At 45.7% G+C, this 17,890-nt stretch overlaps 1 protein-coding gene across 17 annotated transcripts in view; it reads left to right on the forward strand.

Moving 5' to 3' along the window:
• ncor1 (nuclear receptor corepressor 1) overlaps nt 1-17,890 on the forward strand; it is a 489,622-nt gene that overhangs the window by 328,632 nt on the left and 143,100 nt on the right. For 13 of the 17 annotated variants that reach the window (XM_068010846.1, XM_068010851.1, XM_068010848.1 and 10 more), the window contains 5 exons: nt 5,150-5,325; nt 7,082-7,120; nt 7,956-8,076; nt 15,872-15,976; nt 17,047-17,147. In XM_068010846.1, coding sequence (XP_067866947.1) covers nt 5,150-5,325; nt 7,082-7,120; nt 7,956-8,076; nt 15,872-15,976; nt 17,047-17,147 — 542 coding nt within the window. The remainder of the gene's footprint in view (nt 1-5,149; nt 5,326-7,081; nt 7,121-7,955; nt 8,077-15,871; nt 15,977-17,046; nt 17,148-17,890) is intronic. The other 4 variants (XM_068010852.1, XM_068010864.1, XM_068010859.1 and 1 more) reach the window with 1 other exon arrangement.

The following is a 17,890-nucleotide window of genomic DNA, read 5'->3' on the forward strand; positions in this document are numbered from 1 at the left end:
CTGACGTCGGTAGTGGGGAAAATTCTGGAGTCCATTATCAAAGATTTTATAGCAGAGCAGTTGGAGAACAGTGGTAGAATCGGATAGAGTCAGTATGGATTTACAAAAGAGAGAGCATGCTTGACAAATCTACCAGAATTCTTCGAGGATGTAACTAGTATAGTCGATGAAGGGGAGCCAGTGGATGTGGTTTATTTGGACTTTCAGAAGGCTTTCGACAAAGTCCCACCTAAGAGATTAGCGTGCAAAATTAAAGCACATTGGATTGGGGGTAGTGTATTGCGATGGATAGAAAATTGGTTGGCAGACAGTAAACAAAGAGTAGGAATGAACAGGTCTTTTTCCGAATGGCAGGCAGTGACTAGTGGGGTACCACAGGGATCGGTGCTAGGACCCCAGCTATTCACAATATATATTAATGATTTAGATGAGGAAACTAAATGTAATATCTCCAAATTTGCAGATGACACAAAACTGGGTGGGAGGGTGAGTAGTGAGGAGGATGCAGAGAGGCTTCAGGGTGATTTGGACAGGTTGAGTGAGATGGCAGATGCAGTATAATGTGGCTACCACATCGGTAGCAAAAACAGGAAGGCAAATTATTATCTGAACGGCTATAAACTGAGAGAGGGGAATATGCAACGAGACCTGGGTGTTCTCTTACACCAGTCGCTGAAGGTAAGCATGCAGGTGCAACAGGTGGTAAAAAAGGCAAATGGTATGTTGGCCTTCATAGCGAGAGGATTCGAGTACAGGAGCAGGGATGCCTTGCTGCAATTATACAGGGCCTTGGTGAGGCCACACCTGGAATATTGTGTGCAGTTTTGGTCTCCTTATCTGAGGAAGGATGTTCTTGCTATAGAGGGAGTGCAGTGAAGGTTTACCAGACTGATTCCTGGGATGGTGGGACTGACATATGAGGAGAGATTGAGTCAGTTGGGATTATATTTGCTGGAGTTCAGAAGAGTGAGGGGGGATCTCATAGAAACCTATAAAATTCTAACAGGACTTGACAGGGTAGATGCAGGAAGGATGTTCCTGATGGTGGGGGAGTCCAGAACCAGGGATCATAGTCGAAGGATACGAGGTAAACCTTTCAGGACTGAGATGAGGAGAAATTTCTTCACCCAGAGAGTAGTGAGTCTGTGGAATTCGCTACCACAGAAAGCAGTTGCGGCCAAAACATTGTATGTTTTCAAGAAGGAGTTAGATATAGCTCTTGGGTCTAAAGGGATCAAAGGATATGGGGGGAAAGCGGGAACAGGTTACTGAGTTGGATGATCAGCCATGATCATAGAAACATAGAAAATAGGAGCAGGAGTAGACCATTTGGCCCTTCGAGCCGGCTCCGCCATTCATTATGATCATGGCTGATCATCCAACTCAGTAGCCTGTTCCGGCCTTCGCTCCATACTTTTTGATCCCTTTAGACCCAAGAGCTATATCTAACTCCTTCTTGAAAACATTCAATGTTTTGGCCTCAACTGCTTTCTGTGGTAGCGAATTCCACAGGCTCACCACTCTCTGGGTGAAGAAGTTTCTCCTCATCTCCCGATGAGGCAAGGAAGAGATGGTAGGGTGAAGGAACCTTGGATGACAAGAAATGTGGAACAGCTAGTCAAGAGGAAGAAGGAAGCTTACTTAAGGTTGAGGAAGCAAGGATCAGACAGGGCTCTAGAGGGTTACAAGGTAGCCAGGAAGGAACTGAAGAATGGACTTAGGAGAGCTAGAAGGGGACATGAAAAAGTCTTGGCGGGTAGGATTAAGGAAAATCCCAAGGCGCTCTACACTTAGGTGAGGAACAAGAGGATGGGCAGAGTGAGGGTAGGGCCGATCGGGGATAGTGGAGGAAACTTGTGCCTGGAGTCGGAGGAGGTAGGGGAGGTCCTTAATGAATTCTTTGCTTCAGTATTCACTAGTGAGAGGGACCTTGTCGTTTGTGAGGACAGCGTGAAACAGGCTGATATGCTCGAACAGGTTGATAAGAAGGAGGATGTGCTGGAATTTTGAAAGACATGAGGATAGGTAAGTCCCCGGGGCCAGCCGGGATATGCCCAAGGTTATTACGGGAAGCGAGGGAAGAGATTGCCGCGCCTTTGGCGATGATCTTTGCGTCCTCACTGTCCACTGGAGTAGTACCAGATGATTGGAGGGTGGCAAATGTTATTCCCTTGTTCAAGAAAGGGAATAGGGATAACCCTGGGAATTACAGACCAGTCAGTCTTGCGTCAGTGGTGGGCAAATTATTGGAGAGGATTCTGAGAGACAGGATTTATGAAAAAGCATAGTTTGATTAGAGATAGTCAGCATGGCTTTGTGAGGGGCAGGTCATGCCTCACAAGCCTTATTGAATTCTTTGAGGATGTGACAAAACACATTGATGAAGGAAGGGCAGTGGATGTGGTGTATATGGATTTTAGCAAGGCATTTGATAAGGTTCCCCATGGTAGCCTCATTCAGAAAGTAAGGAGGCATGGGATACAGGGAAATGTGGCTGTCTGGATACAGAATTGGCTGGCCTATACAAGACAGAGGGTGGTAGTAGATGGAAAGTATTCAGCATGGAGCTCAGTGACCAGTGGTGTTCCGCAGGGATCTGTTCTGGGACCTCTGCTCTTTGTGATTTTTCTAAATGACTTGGATGAGGAAGTGGAAGGCTGGGTTAGTAAGTTTGCCGATGACACAAAGGTTGCTGGAGTTGTGGATAGTGTGGAAGGCTGTTGTAGGTTGCAACGGGACATTGACAGGATGCAGAGCTGGGCTGAGAAGTGGCAGATGGAGTTCAATCTGGAAAAGTGTGAAGTGATTCATTTTGGAAGGTCGAATTTGAATGCAGAATACAGGCTTAAAGACAGGATTCTTGGCAGTGTGGAGGGACAGAGGGATCTTGGGGTCCACGTCCATAGATCGCTCAAAGCTGCCATCCAAGTTGATAGGGTTGTTAAGAAAGCATATGGGGTGTTGGCTTTCATTAACAGGGGGATTGAGTTTAAGAGCCGCGAGGTTATGCTGCAGCTCTATAAGGCCCTGGTTCGACCACCCTGGTGGGTGCGTGGAATGCGCTGCCAGCGGTGGTAGTAGAAGCAGATACATTCGGGACATTTAAGCGACTCTTGAATAGGTACATGGATGATAGTGGAATGAAGGGTATGTAGGTAGTTTGATCTTAGAGTAGGTTAAAGGGTCGGCACAACATCGTGGGTCGAAGGGCCTGTACTGTTCTATGTTCTATGAATGGCAGAGCAGGCCCAAAGGCTGAATGGCCTACTCCTATTTTCTATGTTTCTGTGATTGAGGAGGTGAGTTAGTCGCCACAAGATTCCTAGCCTCTGACCTGCACTTGTAGCCACAGTATTTATATGGCTACTCCAGTTCAGTTTCTGGTCAATGGTCGCCTCCCCCCAGGATGTTGATAGTGGGGGATTCAGCGATCGTAATGTCATTGAATGTCATGGGGAGATGGTTAGATTCTCTCTTGTTTGAAATAGTTTTTGCCTGGCACTTGTATCTTGCAAATATTACTTGCCAATTATCAGCCCATGCCTGGATATTGTCCAGGTCTTGCTGCATTTCTACACAGACTGCTTCAGTATCTGAGGAGTTGCGAATGGTGCTGAACATTGTGCAATCATCAGCGAACATCCCCACTTCTGACCTTATGATTGAAGGAAGGTCATTGATGAAGCAGCTGAAGATGGTTGGGCCTAGGACACTACCCTGAGGAACTCCTGCAGTGATGTCCTGGAGCTGAGATGATTGACCTCCAACACAAACATCTTTCTGTGTGCTAGGTATGACTCCAACCAGCAGAGTTTTCCCCCTGATTCCCATTGACTCCAGTTTTGCTGTGGCTCCTTGATGCCATACGCGGTCAAATGCTGTCTTGATGTCAAGGGCAGTCACTCTCACTTCACCTCACCTCTTTAGGTACTACAGTTAATGAGAGAGTACTTTATACGATATGTTGGCTTTGTATAAGCGAAATTCACATCTACTTCATGACTCATCCTTTTAATAATCGCGAGTACACAGCCTGTACTAGTGGTGTGTTAAACAATGCTACTAGCTTTCTCAAGGTGTGCATATGTTCTCTACAATGTTCACCATGGCTCAGTGGTCTCCAAGTTAGAGTTCTTTGCTTAAAGTCCCACTCCAGAGACTTGACCACATAATATAGGCCTGCACTCCCAATGCAGCACTGAGGGAACGCTGCACTGTTGAAGGTGGCATCTTTAAATGAGATTTTAAATCACAATCATGTCTTCCCTCTTAGTTGGATATAAAAGATCCCACGGCACTATTTGAAGAAGAGCAGGGGAGTTCTTGCCAGTGCACTAGCTACCGTCTACATACTTCAAGCAACATCACTAAAAAGAATTATCTGGTCGTTATCACATTGCTGTTTGAGAGACCTTGCTGTGCCTAAATTGGCTGCTTTGTTTCCCATAAAGCAGCGACTATCCTTCAAATGTACTGCAGTGTCTGTGAAGTGTTTAGGATCAAGCAAAGTCGTGAATGGTGTTCTGTGAATGCAAGGCGCGACAGTGGTGTAATGGTAATGTCACTGTACTCGTAATCCAGAGGCCCAGGCAAATGTCCTGGGGAGGTGGTTTCAAATCTCACCAGGTCAGCTTCAATTAATTAATAAAAATCTGGAATTAAAAGCTTGAGTGTTGTAAAAAAAAAAACATCTGTTTCACTAATGCCCTTTAGGGAAGGAAATCTATTGTCCTTACCTGGTCTGGCCTACTTTTGACTCCAGACCCACAGCAATGTGGTTGACTCTTAACTGCCTTCTGAAATGACCTAGTAAGCCACTCAGTTCAAGGGCAATTATGGATGGGCAACAAATGCTGGCTTTGCCAACGATGCCCATATCCTATAAAAGAATTTTTAAAAAATTATTTACATGCATCATAGATTCCAGAGTTGGTTTGGTACCAGAGTTCAGGCAGAAACAGGATGAAAAAAGTAGCAAGAGATACTCAGAAAAGTAGTTGGAAGTAAGCACAGCAGAATAAGTCGATTCATTTAGATTTTGTGTCTCAAAGTTGTAAGGACATCATCTTTAATTTACGAAGACGGTGGTTGCCCAGATGTAGTTACAGAAGTGCATTTGACCAACTGTCCTTGTCATCTTGCCTTGCAGTTCTTCAGCCTGCTCCGCATCAAATGATGCAAGCCACATCTGACGGAGGGAAGTTAGTGATTACGCGACCAACTAGACCGTCCAACATTCCCTCCCCTCCTCCTCTCATCCCTTCAACAAAACCACCACTTTCTACTGAGAAGCCATCATTCAACATGGGGTGCTCCATTTCACAGGTAAGGAGGAATCCCATGCAGCACAGTTTCACTTGTAGATTGATCCAGTTGAGACACCCTCAGTAAGGTATATATCTAAAACAATCGAGGCAGTGATTTCTGTAGTGTTTTGTTGAACTGTACCTGGCAGGTTCTTAGAACTGTGAAATTTAAACATCTGTTCTCTGGTATGGTCTGGTCATTCCACTGAATTGCCATAATCCCAGTCTCTGGACACGGTTGGAGATTACCAGATGGCTTAGTAATCAAGATCATTCCATCCAAAATGGCAATCATGACTGAGTCCAGATGCCCTGAGGGCCCTGTGCGGTTAGTTCCTAACCCTAGTTGACATTTTTGCTTACATGCCATTCTCTTCCCAGACCTCCAGGCCTCTGTTTGTGGCTTTCCTTGGTGCATGTGTACGTGTGTTTGTAGCGTGAGTTTATCTACATTGGGTGCCTACCCCAACTGTTGAAACATGGCTACGCCTCCTGCTGTTTGAGGGGAACAGCTCCCTCTTTACTAGTTTTTCAACTGTTATTCATCTTTAATAAATCTGTTAAATGTTTGGAAGTCGAATGATTTTTTTGTCCAATCACTTTTGTTCTGTTGTTCTTTGGTTAAAAATTGTCTGATGTGCCATATCTCATGGGATCACAAGTGACTGTGTATTTCATTAAGGGCATCTAGGTTCCCCTGTATTTCCAGAAGTTCTCTATCCTCGTGCCACTGCCCTTTCCTGCAGGTATGAGCTAGACTCAGACGTCTGCACAACTTTGACCTCCTGTCGTGTATGTTTGGCTGGCTGAATCGTGAGATAAATCTCCCTTGTGAGACCGCCAGAAACTGATGACTCATTGTAATTGTGACTGGTAGGTTAAAGCATTGAGTTGCTCCAGGAGTCTGAGTCACCACAGGGTTTCTGAACTGAGCGTCTGGATTGCTAAACCAGCAGGGTAAAGTTGGAGTGGATTCTGTTCGTTTTCAGCATAGGTTGTAATAAGGTGGAGTAGGAGAGAGCTGTTCTGTATGAGGCTTTGCAGAGTGCAGCACCCTGCACTTTACCAGCAGTTGCGATGAATGTACTGACAGGCATTTTGGTCAATTCAACCACTTCATAACTGCCTCAGTGGAGTTTAAGTTTTAGTAAGTGCCATCTTATTCTGTCGCACATGATTCATTGCAGTACCATCATTTTCACAAAGAATTGTTAGTTTTTAGTGCAGAATCAGGCTGATAGTTTGAGATTGAGTTTAGCTGTCTTTCATTCTGCAGGTTAGTGCAATAGAGAGACATAGAGCCAGTCTTCTGATGTTGGAGCAGTGATGCAAGGGTCAGTGCCATCCACTTACATGTGAAAGCTGCCATGGGTTATGGATCTACACTTGTGGACTACTTGGAATGTCTGCTCCAAGATCTGGATTACTAGCTGAATCTGAGTAGAGTGTTGTGGCTCATGTTCTTTGAGCCACAGTATCTGAAAAGGTTAAATGTTGCTATTGTTCCCTGACACTAAATACATGAGTCAGTTTGCTAATGTTGTTGAGAGAATGCCATGAGCTCCCTGGAGGATGTTTGCCCCGATCCCACATTTTGCAGTGAGCCTGTTGAATTATGATGTATCGTGATAACTTTCTAATAACTTAACTGTTGATGTTATTAGCTGCCAGGCATTTAGTGTTTTAAAGAAAATATTTTAATTAAATTGCAACAATATATGGGTTAATGAGTGGCAGTCTGCAGCCACGTGTGAATGTGTTTACGTTGATTACAGCAGTACATGGGAGCAGCAATCTGCCAGAGTCGGTTACAGGTATGGATCCTCCAATTATTTCCTTTGATTTCTATAAATGCATTTTGTGTTTTTGTTTGTGCTTTGTGTATCACAGTGAAACGGGTAAGTACTAACAGGCCATCCCACTAAAGAAGCTCTAAGTGGATTGTCATGAGGTCGCTGTGTGGTAAACTTGTTGAACCTACTTTGAAGGGTAAATGGTTTTTCTACAGGAAGATATGTTAATCCCAGCGTGATGCTATTTGTTGAAGGTGATTCACTACTTGCATATTAATAGCCTCTGCCAGTCGTGGGTGTGTGTCAGCCTATCTCAGGTCAGAAAGTGCTCTTTATCAAGGATGAAACCAATCCCAAAGTTGTTTTGTGATGTGGTGTGCAGAGATAAGCAGCAAGAGGCAAAGCACATGAATGCCACTGTCACCTGGCTCGGTCACACACAGGAATGAAAGCAGAAGCACTGAATCAATGCACTTTAAAGTTTACAAACTGTCACAGATTTTGACTCTCCCTCAGCTAAATGCATTGTTTGAAACTCTGATTAGTACTAGTACAATGCCCAATGTTCAGAAATTCAGACTCTGAAATCTACACCAAATGTTGCCTTTCCTTCTCTTCTATGAACTTTCACTGAACAATGTGATTGAGTGGATAATTGTGATGAATAGAATAGTCAACTTGTGTGATCACTGGGTCAGTTCACTAAAATTGGAGGGGCGACTTAAGTTTGACAAACTTGATTGCTCATTGCAATTAAGATTCCTCCAAAGAATAGTCAAAACAATTTCAGCACAGTTCTGACAGATGAGGCAAATATGAATGTTTGAACAGAATAATTTTCCCTTCTCCATTTCAGGTAACTTCTGGCACATACCTACCCTCTCACAGTCAAGTGGCTTACAGCCAAGAAGCTGTGAAAAACACTGTGGGTTCCATCTCTCTCGGGCTACCACGGCAACAGGAACCTGTGAAACCTGGTGAGTTTTTCACATTTCTTTGCCTGTTTATTTCAAGTAATGTTATTGGCAGTGTCCCAAATATCAGAGGAGACTAGTTAGTGTCAGGGATGCAGGAATTGAAACCAAACTAGAAAACTTAATCAGCTTTGCTTCCAATTTCCACCCTTCTCTCACCTTTACATGGTTCATCTTCGACATTTCCTTTCCCTTCCTTGACTTCTCTGTCTCCATCTCTGGGGATAGACTGTCCACTAATATGCATTGTACGCCCACCGACTCCCACAGCTACCTCGAATACACTTCCTCACACCCTACTTGCTGTAAGGACTCCATTCCATTCTCCCAATTTCTCCATCGCCAACGCATCTGCTCTGATGATGCAGCCTTCCATAACAGCGCTTCTGATATGTCTTCCTTTTTCTTCAACCGAGGATACCCCCCCCTCGTGGTTGACAGGGCCCTCAACCGAGTCCGGCCCGTTTCCCGCACTTCTGCCATCACCCCTTCCCCTACCTTCCAGAATAGCGACAGGGTTCCCCTTGTCCTCACTTTCCACCCCACCAGCCTCCACATCCAAAGGATCATCCTCCGCCATTTCCGCCACCTCCAGCGTGATGCCATCACCAAATCCGAAGGGATCGTTCCCTCCGCGCCACCCTGGTCCACTCCTCCATTACCCCCAACACCTCGTCCCCTTCCCACGCAATCGCAGGAGGTGCAATTTACCTCCTCTCTCCTCACCGTCCAAGGCCCCAAGCACTCCTTTCAGGTGAAGCAGCGATTTACTTGTACTACTTTCAATTTAGTATACTGTATTTAATGGAAAGCTAGATTAACATATGAGGAAAATTGAAGTAAAGTAGGAGGAGACTTGTGTGGAGCATAAAGACTGACATGGACCAGTTTCTGTGCTGTAGTTCCATAATTTGTTTCAACTAGCTTATATTATTCCTGCCCAATCCCCAGTCACTGCACTGGTTATCAGTCTATGCCAACCTACTATCCATTCACTCCACTGGGTGACCTGCACCAACTCGCACAGTCTGTTCAAACTAACCCATAGTCACTGCACTGATGATGGTCCTTTCGGTAAGTTAACTCTCAGAAGACATTATGCTTTAAGTAATTCTTAGTTTAAGGTTTCCTGCAGTGGTGTTCGTTGTTGTATATTATAGTATCTTGATTTTTGAATGGAGTCTGAGATTAAGCCAGTCTGTTCGCAAACTTGGTGTCACATTTGGTTAAGTGAGTGGGCAAAGATCTGGCAAATGGAGTATAATGTGGGGAAATGTGAAATTATCCACTTTGGCGGGAAGAATAAAAAAGAAGCATGTTATCTAAATGCTGAGAGATTGCAGAGAGATCTGGGTGTCCTATTGCATGAATCACAAAAGGCTAGTATGCAAGTAATTAGGAACGCTAATAGAATGTTATCGTTTGTTTTATTCTTTCTTGGGATGCGGGCGTCATGGCAAGGCCAGCATTTCTTGCCCATCCCTAATTGCCCTTGAGTTGAGTGGCTTGCTCAACCATTTCAGAGGACAGTTAAGAGTCAGCCACATTGCTGTGGGTCTGGAATCACATGTAGGCCAGACCAGGTAAGAATGGCAGATTCCTTCCCTAAAGGACATTCGTGAACCAGATGGGTTTTTATGACAATCGATGTTTTCGTGGCACCATTACTGAGACTAGCTTTCAGTTCCAGATTTATGAATTAAATTCAAATTTTTACGTACAATTCTGGTTGCCACACTACCAGAAGGATGTGGAGGCTTTGGCGAGAGTACAGAAGAGGTTTACCAGAATGTTGCCTGGTCTGGAGGGTATTAGCTATGAGGAGAGGTTGGATAAGTTCGGATTGTTTTCACTGGAACGACGGAGGTGGAGGGGCGACATGATAGAGGTTTACAAAGTTATGAGTGGCATGGACAGAGTGGATAGTCAGAAGCTTTTTCCCAGGGTGGAAGAGTCAGTTACTAGGGGACATAGGTTTAAGGTGAGAGGGGAAAAGTTTAGAGGGGATGTGCGAGGCAAGTTTTTTACACAGAGGGTGGTGAGTGCCTGGAACTTGCTGCCGGGGAAGGTGGTGGAAGCAGATACGATAGCGACGTTTAAGAGGCATCTTGACAAATACATGAATAGGAAGGGAATAGAGGGATACCGTCCCTGGAAGTGCAGAAGGTTTTAGTTCAGACAGGCGTCATGATCGGCGCAGGCTTGGAGGGCCGAATGGTCTGTTCCTGTGTTGTACTGTTCTTTGTTCTTTACCATCTGCTGTGGTGGGATTCGAGCCCATGACCCCAGAGCATTAGTCTAGGCTCTGGATTACTAGTCCCCTATTTATTGAGAGGGGAATTCAATGCAAAAGTAGGGAGGTTATGCTTCAACTATACAGGGCATTGGTGAGACCACATCTGGAGTACTTAAAGTATTGGTCTCATTATTTAAGGAAGGATGTAAATGCATTGGAAGCAGTTCGGCAAAGGTTAACCAGACTAATACCTGGAATGGGCAAGTTGTCTTATGATGGCGGCACAGTGGTTAGCACCTCAGCCTCACAGCTCCAGGGACCCGGGTTCAATTCTGGGTACTGCCTGTGTGGAGTTTGCAAGTTCTCCCTGTGACCACGTGGGTTTTCGCTGGGTGATTAGATTAGAGATACAGCACTGAAACAGGCCCTTCGGCCCACCGAGTCTGTGCCGAACATCAGCCACCCATTTATACTAATCCTACACTAATCCCATATTCCTACCAAACATCCCCACCTGTTCCTATATTTCCCTACCACCTACCTATACTAGTGACAATTTATAATGGCCAATTTACCTATCAACCTGCAAGTCTTTTGGCTTGTGGGAGGAAACCGGAGCACCCGGAGAAAACCCACGCAGACACAGGGAGAACTTGCAAACTCCACACAGGCAGTACCAGGAATCGAACCCGGGTCCCTGGAGCTGTGAGGCTGCGGTGCTAACCACTGCGCCACTGTGCCGGCCCAGCTCCGGTTTCCTCCCACAGCCAAAGACTTGCAGGTGATAGATAAATTGGCCATTGTAAATTGCCCCTAGTGTAAGTGGGTGGTAGGGAATATGGAATTACTGTAGGGTTAGTATAAATGGGTGGTTGTTGGTCGGCACAGAGTCGGTGGGCCAAAGGGCCTGTTTCAGTGCTGTATCTCTTTAAAAAAAAAAGAAAGGAAGGTTGGACAGGCTAGGCTTGTATCTGCTGGAGTTTAGAAGAGTAAGAGGCAACTTGATTGAAACATATAAGATTTGAGGGATCTTTACAGTGGATGTGGAAAGTATGTTTCCTTTTGTGGGAAAATGTAGAACTCGGGGTCACTGATTACAAATAAGGGGGTCACCCATTTAAGACCGAGATGAGGAGAATTTTTTTCTCTTAGAGGGTCTTGAGTCTTTGGTATTCTCTTCCTCAAAAGGCGGTGGAAGCAGAGTCTTTGAATATTTTTAAGGCAAAGGTCGATAGATTCTTGATAAGCAAGAGGGTGAAAGGATATTGGGGTAGGCAGGAATGTGGAGTTGAGGTTACAATCAGATAAGCCATGATCTTATTGAATGGCGGTGCAGGCTCGAGGGGCCGAATGGCCTTCTCCTGCTCCTAATTCGGATATTCGTATGCCCAACCTCATTCGTGCAATCACTAAGACTGCTTATTTCCACCTCCGTAACATCACTTGATGTTGCTTGTCTCAGCTCGTCTGCTGCTGAAAACCTCATTCGTGCCTTTGTTACCTCTAGACTTGACTATTCCAACGCACTCCTGGCTAGTCTCCCACATTCTGTTCTCCGTGAACTTGAGGTCATCCGAAACTCTGCTACCTATCTCTTAACTCACACTAAGTCCCGTTCCCCTCTCACCCCTGGATTTTTTTATTCCTTCGTGGGAAATGAGCTTCGCTGGCTAGGCCAGCATTTATTGCCCATCCCAAATTGCCCTTGAGAAGATGGTGATGAGCTGCCTCCTTGAACTATTGCAGTCCTTCAGTGTAGGTACACACACAGTGTTGTTAGGGAGGGAGTTCCAGGACTTTGACCCAGCGACAGTGAAGGAACGGCGGAATAGTTCCAAGTTAGGATGGTGTGTGGCTTGGAGGGGAACTTGCAGGTGGTGTTCCCATGCATCTCCTACCCTTGTCTTTCTAGGTGGTAGAGGTCGCGGGTTTGGAAGGTGCTGTTGAAGGAGCCTTGGTGAGTTGCTGCAGTGTATCTTGTATATGGTACATAATACTGCCACTGTGCGTCGGTGAAGGGAGTGAATGTTGAAGGTGGTGGATGGGGTGCCAATCAAGCGGACTGCTTTGTCCTGGATGGTGTCGAGCTTCTTGAGTGTTGTTGGAGCTGCACCCATCCAGGTAAGTGGAGAGTATTCCATCACACTCCTGACTTGTGCCTTGTAGATGGTGAACAGGCTTTGGGGAGTCAGGAGGTGAGTTACACACCACAGAATTCCTAGCCTCTGACCTGCACTTGAAGCCACGGTAGTTGTGTAACCAGTCCAGTTCAGTTTCTGGTCAGTGGTAACCCCCAGGATGCTGAAAGTGGGGGATTCAGCGATGGTAATGTCATTGAACGTCAAGGGGAGATGGTTGGATTCTCTCTTGTTTGAGGTGGTCATTGCCTGGCACTTGTGTGACACGAATGTTACTTGCCACTTATCAACCAAGCCTGGATATTGTCCAGGTCTTGCTGCATCTGGACACAGACTGCTTCAGTATCTGAGGAGTCGCGAATGTGACTGAACATTATGCAATCATCAGCGAACGTCCCAATTTTTGACCTTATGATGGAGGGAAGGTCATTAATGAAGCAGCTGAACATGGTTGGGCCGAGGACACTACCCTGAGGAACTCCTTCAGTGATGTCCTGGGACTGAGATGATTGACCTCCAACAACCACAACCATCTTCCTTTGTCCTAAGTATGACTCCAACCAGCGGAGAGTTTTTCCCTCTGATTACCATTGACTCCAGTGTTGCTAGGGCTCCTTAATGCCACACTTGGTCAAATGCTGCCTTGATGTCAAGGGAAGTCACTCTCACCTCACCTTTTGAGTTCAGCTCTTTTGTCTATGTTTGAACCAAGGCTGTAATGAGGTCAGGAGCAGAATGGCCCTGGCGGAACCAAACTGAGCATCAGTGAGCAGGTTATTGCTGAGTAAGTGCTGCCTGATAACACTGTTGAGAACCCTTTCCATCGCTTTGCTGATGATGGAGAGTAGACTGATAGGGTGCTAATTGACCAGGTTGGATTTGTGATACTTTCTGTGTACAGGACAGACCTGGGCAATTTTCCACATTGCCGGGTAGATACCGGTGTTGTAGCTGTACTGGAACAGCTTGGCTAGGGCTGCGGCGGTGCAAGTCTTCAGTACTATTGCAGAATATTGTCAGGGCCCATTGCCTTTGCAGTATCCTGTCCCTTTAGCCATTTCTTGATATCACGTCGAGTGAATCGGATTGGCTGAAGTCTGGCATCTGTGATGCTGGGGACTTCAGGAAGAGGCTGAGCTGGATCATCCACTCGGCACTTCTGGCTGAAGGTTGTTGCAAATGCTTCTACCTTATCTTTTGCACTGATGTGCTGGACTCCCCCATCATTCAGAATGGCAATATTTGTGGAGCCTCCTCCTTCTGTTAGTTGTTTAATTGTCCACCACCATTCATGACTGGATTTGGCAGAATTATAGAGCTTCGATCTGATCCGTTGGTTGTGGGATCACTTAGCCCTTTCTCTTGCATGCTGAGTCCACTGTTTGGCATGCAAGTAATCCTGTGCTTTAGCTTCACCAGGTTGACACCTCATTTTGAGGTATGCCTGGTGCTGCTCCTGGCATGCCCTCCTGCACTCTTCATTGAACCAGGGTTGGTCTCCTGGCTTGATGGTAATGGTAGAGTGGGGGATATGCCGGGCCGTGAGGTTACAGATTGTGATTGAGTACAATTCTGCTGCTGCTGATGGCCCACAGTTGCTCATGGATGCTCAGTTTTGAGTTGCTCGGTCTGTTCGAAATCTACCCCATTTAACGTGGTGGTAGTGCCACACAACACAATGATGTGCCTCTTCGATATGTAGATGGGACTTTGTCTCCACAAGGACTGTGCAGTGGTCACTCCTACCAATAATGTCATGGGCAGATACATCTGCGACGGGCAGATACATCTGCGACAGGTAGATTGGCGAGGACGAGGTCAAGTTGTTTTTCCCTTCTTGTTTGTTCCCTCACCACCTGCCGCAGATCCAGTCTAGCAGCTATGTCCTTTAGGACTCGGCCAGCTCAGTCAATAGTGGTGCTACTGAGCCGCTGTTGGTGTTGGACGTTGAAGTCCCCCATCCAGAGCACATTCTGTTTCCTTGCTACCCTCAGTGCTTCCTCCAGTTGGTGTTCAACATGGAGAAGCACTGATTCAGCAGCTGAGGGCGGGTGGTAGGTGGTAATCAGCAGGAGGTTTCCTTGCCCATGTTTGACCAGATGCCATGAGACTTCATGGGGTCCAGAGTCCATGTTGAGGACTACCAGGGCAAATCTTTCCCAATTGTATGCCACAGTGCCACCACCTCTGGTGTGTCTGTCTTGCCAGTGGGAATGGACATACCCAGGGATGGTGGTGGTGGTGTCTGGGACATTGAACGGTATGATTCCGTGAGTATGACTATGTCAGGCTGTTGTGTGAGTAGTCTGTGGGACAGCTCTCCCAATTTTGGCAGAAGCTCCCAGATGCTTGTGAGGAAGACTTTGCAGGGCCGACGGGGCTGGGTTTGCCATTGTTATTTCCAGTGCCTAGGTCAATGCTGGGTGATCTATCAGGTTTCATTCATTTTCTTAGACTTTGTAGCAGCTTGATACAGCTGACTGGCTTGCTACGCCATTTCAGAGGGCATTTTAAGAGTCAACCACATTGCTGTGGATCTGGAGTTACATGTAGGCCAGACCAGGTGAGGACAGCAGATTTCCTTCCCTGAAGGCCATTAATGAATCGGATGGGGTTTTCCAACAGTCGACAATGGTTTCATGGTCACCATTGGACTAGCTTTTTTAATTTCATTTTTTTATGAATTGAATTCAAGTTTCACCATGGTGGTATTCAAACCCATGTCGCCAGAGCATTAGCCTGGGCCTCTAAATTACTAGTCCACTATGCCACCGTCTCCCCCTGTGCTCACTAACCTACATTGTCTCCCAGTCAAACAAAGTCTTAATTTTAAAATTCTCATCCTTGTTTTCAAATCCCTCCATGGCCTCGTCCCCTCCCTATCTCTGTAATCATCTCCAGCCCCACAACCCTCCAGGATATCTGCGCTCCTCTAATTCTGGCCTCTTTTGCATCCCTGGTTATAATTGCTCCACCATTGGTGGCCGCGCCTTCAGTTGCCTAGGTCCCAAGCTTTGGAATACCCTCACTAAACCTCTCCGCCTCTCCACCTCACTTTGCTGCTTTAAGACACTCCTTAAGATCTCCCTCTTTGACCAATCTTTTGGACATCTGACCTAATATCTCCTTTTGTGACTCAGTGTTATACATTGTTTTATAATGTTCCTGTAAAGCACCTTCGGGTGTGCTATTTGATTAAAAGCACTATATAGATATAAGTTGTCTGGAAATTGAGATCGTCATTGCCCTGTCAATCTCCCTTCTCACCCCCAGCTTTTCAAGCTTCATAAGGGATCACTGTGACATTTTTTTTAGAGGAAGAGGGGTGAGACTGACAGGTGGAGGGAAATCCAAGAAGAAGTGCAAGTAGGTGTGGGACATTGTGAAATAAATGAATTTATAATGTTTGCTTTTGGTGTTCCAGGTCCATTACAGTTAATTAAACAAGAGGAGCTATCTCCCAGAAGCCAGAATCCCCAGCCAGAGGGCCTGCTGTCCAGGGCTGCCTACGAGACAAATGTGGTCAGAGGTAAGAGGAAAATAAAAAGACTTGAAGGTCCCTGTTTTTGAGAACACAGCAGCCTCCCAACGGTAGCAATGGTTCAGACTCGAAAGCCTGTATCAGCAATTTGTAAAAATCAGAGTTGATCTTCATCGTGGTTTGATTGCAAATACAAGTTTGAAACCTGATATTTAAGGATAAACAGGATTATTTGTGAAACAGTAACTAAAACATTTTTACATGCTTTAAAATCTTCTGTTTCAAGGTACAGTGGTGCCACAAGATTGCCACGGTGATGCTGTGACTCAGACAGTAGTTGGGATTAGGGATGTGTCAGCACAAGGGAATAGGTACTGCAATTATCAGGAGAGGATGCCAGAGCTTAAACCTGTTTTTTGAATTCTCTCAGCCCGGAAAGGCAATAGTTTAAAGGGAAATTCTTTATCATAGTGATGATCAATACTCATGTCTTGTTGTCCTTGCACTGGGAGCTTTGTGGAACTGTACTTTTGAGTTACACTGTTTGTAACATTTCACTGTTCTCAAACTCCCCAGGAGGGACATTGCATCCTGTGAGCTTCGTGCTGGGTTGATTTTGGGATCATTATCTGGAAGGTGGGCTGCAAAGTAAATGTATTGAATGATGGATCCTACTAAAAACTGTGTCCACTGGGAAATTGGCAGGTAGTTCCATGTTTTGCTGCCCTGTGGTATTAATAAGTAAATATTAAGTAATTTTAAAGGGATTTAGACAGGTACTTAAGGAGAAATTTACAGGGTTACGGAGAAAAAGTGGGAATGTGGGACTAAGCGCAACTGCTCTTTCAAAGAGTCAACACAGGCATGACGGGCCAAATGTCTACCTTTTGTGCTGCAGTTCCTCTGATTTTTAAATGTGGTTGTATTCAGCAACTCTGAGAGACAGACAGTGGAGCCAGTGAGTAAACCACAGAAGATACTTTTTAAATGAGGTCGTGTTCCTTTTAGGTACTTAACAAAAGCATTTCATAAACACATTTAACAGCTTTACAAAGTGCTGCTACATCATAGGATGCAGTACTGGTGAGTAGAGACTGATGTTGTTACTCTTCCTACAGGTGGTCAAATGGCAAATATCCAGGAAGCAGGTCTAACACGAAGCAGCCCAGTGGGCAAGCTTTCTGCAGAACCACCTTCCTATCGAGGTTCCATCACTCAGGTATATACCTTTGATTCCTCACTATCGGCTGCCCAGTACAGACTAGCTGAAAGCAGCATGTAGCATTGTCTTTGCATGAGGTTGGTGCACTGAGGTCTGGCTCAATCTCGTGCATCCTATTAATCAAATTTCACTGTTTCGAGCTCTAGTTTTAACCTTTTTGTTTTTAGTGAACCTGCTCTCCTTAGGACCCGCTGTATCAATACGCTCCTTGGGGCCCTCTGTGAATATCAATACTCTTCCAGGGACCCCCACTCTCCCCCTTACCCAATGAGTATCAATACTCTTCGAGGGACCTCCTCCCCTGTGAGTATCACTACTCTCCCAGGGATTGCCCTGTGAGGATCAGTACTCTCCCAGGGTCCCCTTCTTTTTCAGTATCAATACTCTCCCAGGCACCCCTCTTTCCTCCCCCCCAGTGAATATCAATACTCTCCCAGGGATCGACCTGTGAGTATCATAAGAACATAAGAAATAGAAGCAGGAGTAGGCCATTCAGCCCTTCAAGCCTGCCCCAGCATTCAATAACATCATGGCTGATCTGTCCCAGGCCTCAACTCCTCTTTAGGGCCTGCTCCACATAACCCTCGACTCTCCGAGATCTCAAAAATCTATCTACCTCCTCCTTAAATACATTTAGTGATCTAGCCTCCACAACTCTCTGAGGCAGAGAATTCCAGAGATTCACCACCCTCTGAGAGAAGAAATTCCTTCACATCTCAATTTTAAACACGTGTCCCCTT

This window comes from Heterodontus francisci, chromosome 30, assembly GCF_036365525.1.
Source record: "Heterodontus francisci isolate sHetFra1 chromosome 30, sHetFra1.hap1, whole genome shotgun sequence".
Lineage (NCBI taxonomy): Eukaryota > Metazoa > Chordata > Chondrichthyes > Heterodontiformes > Heterodontidae > Heterodontus > Heterodontus francisci.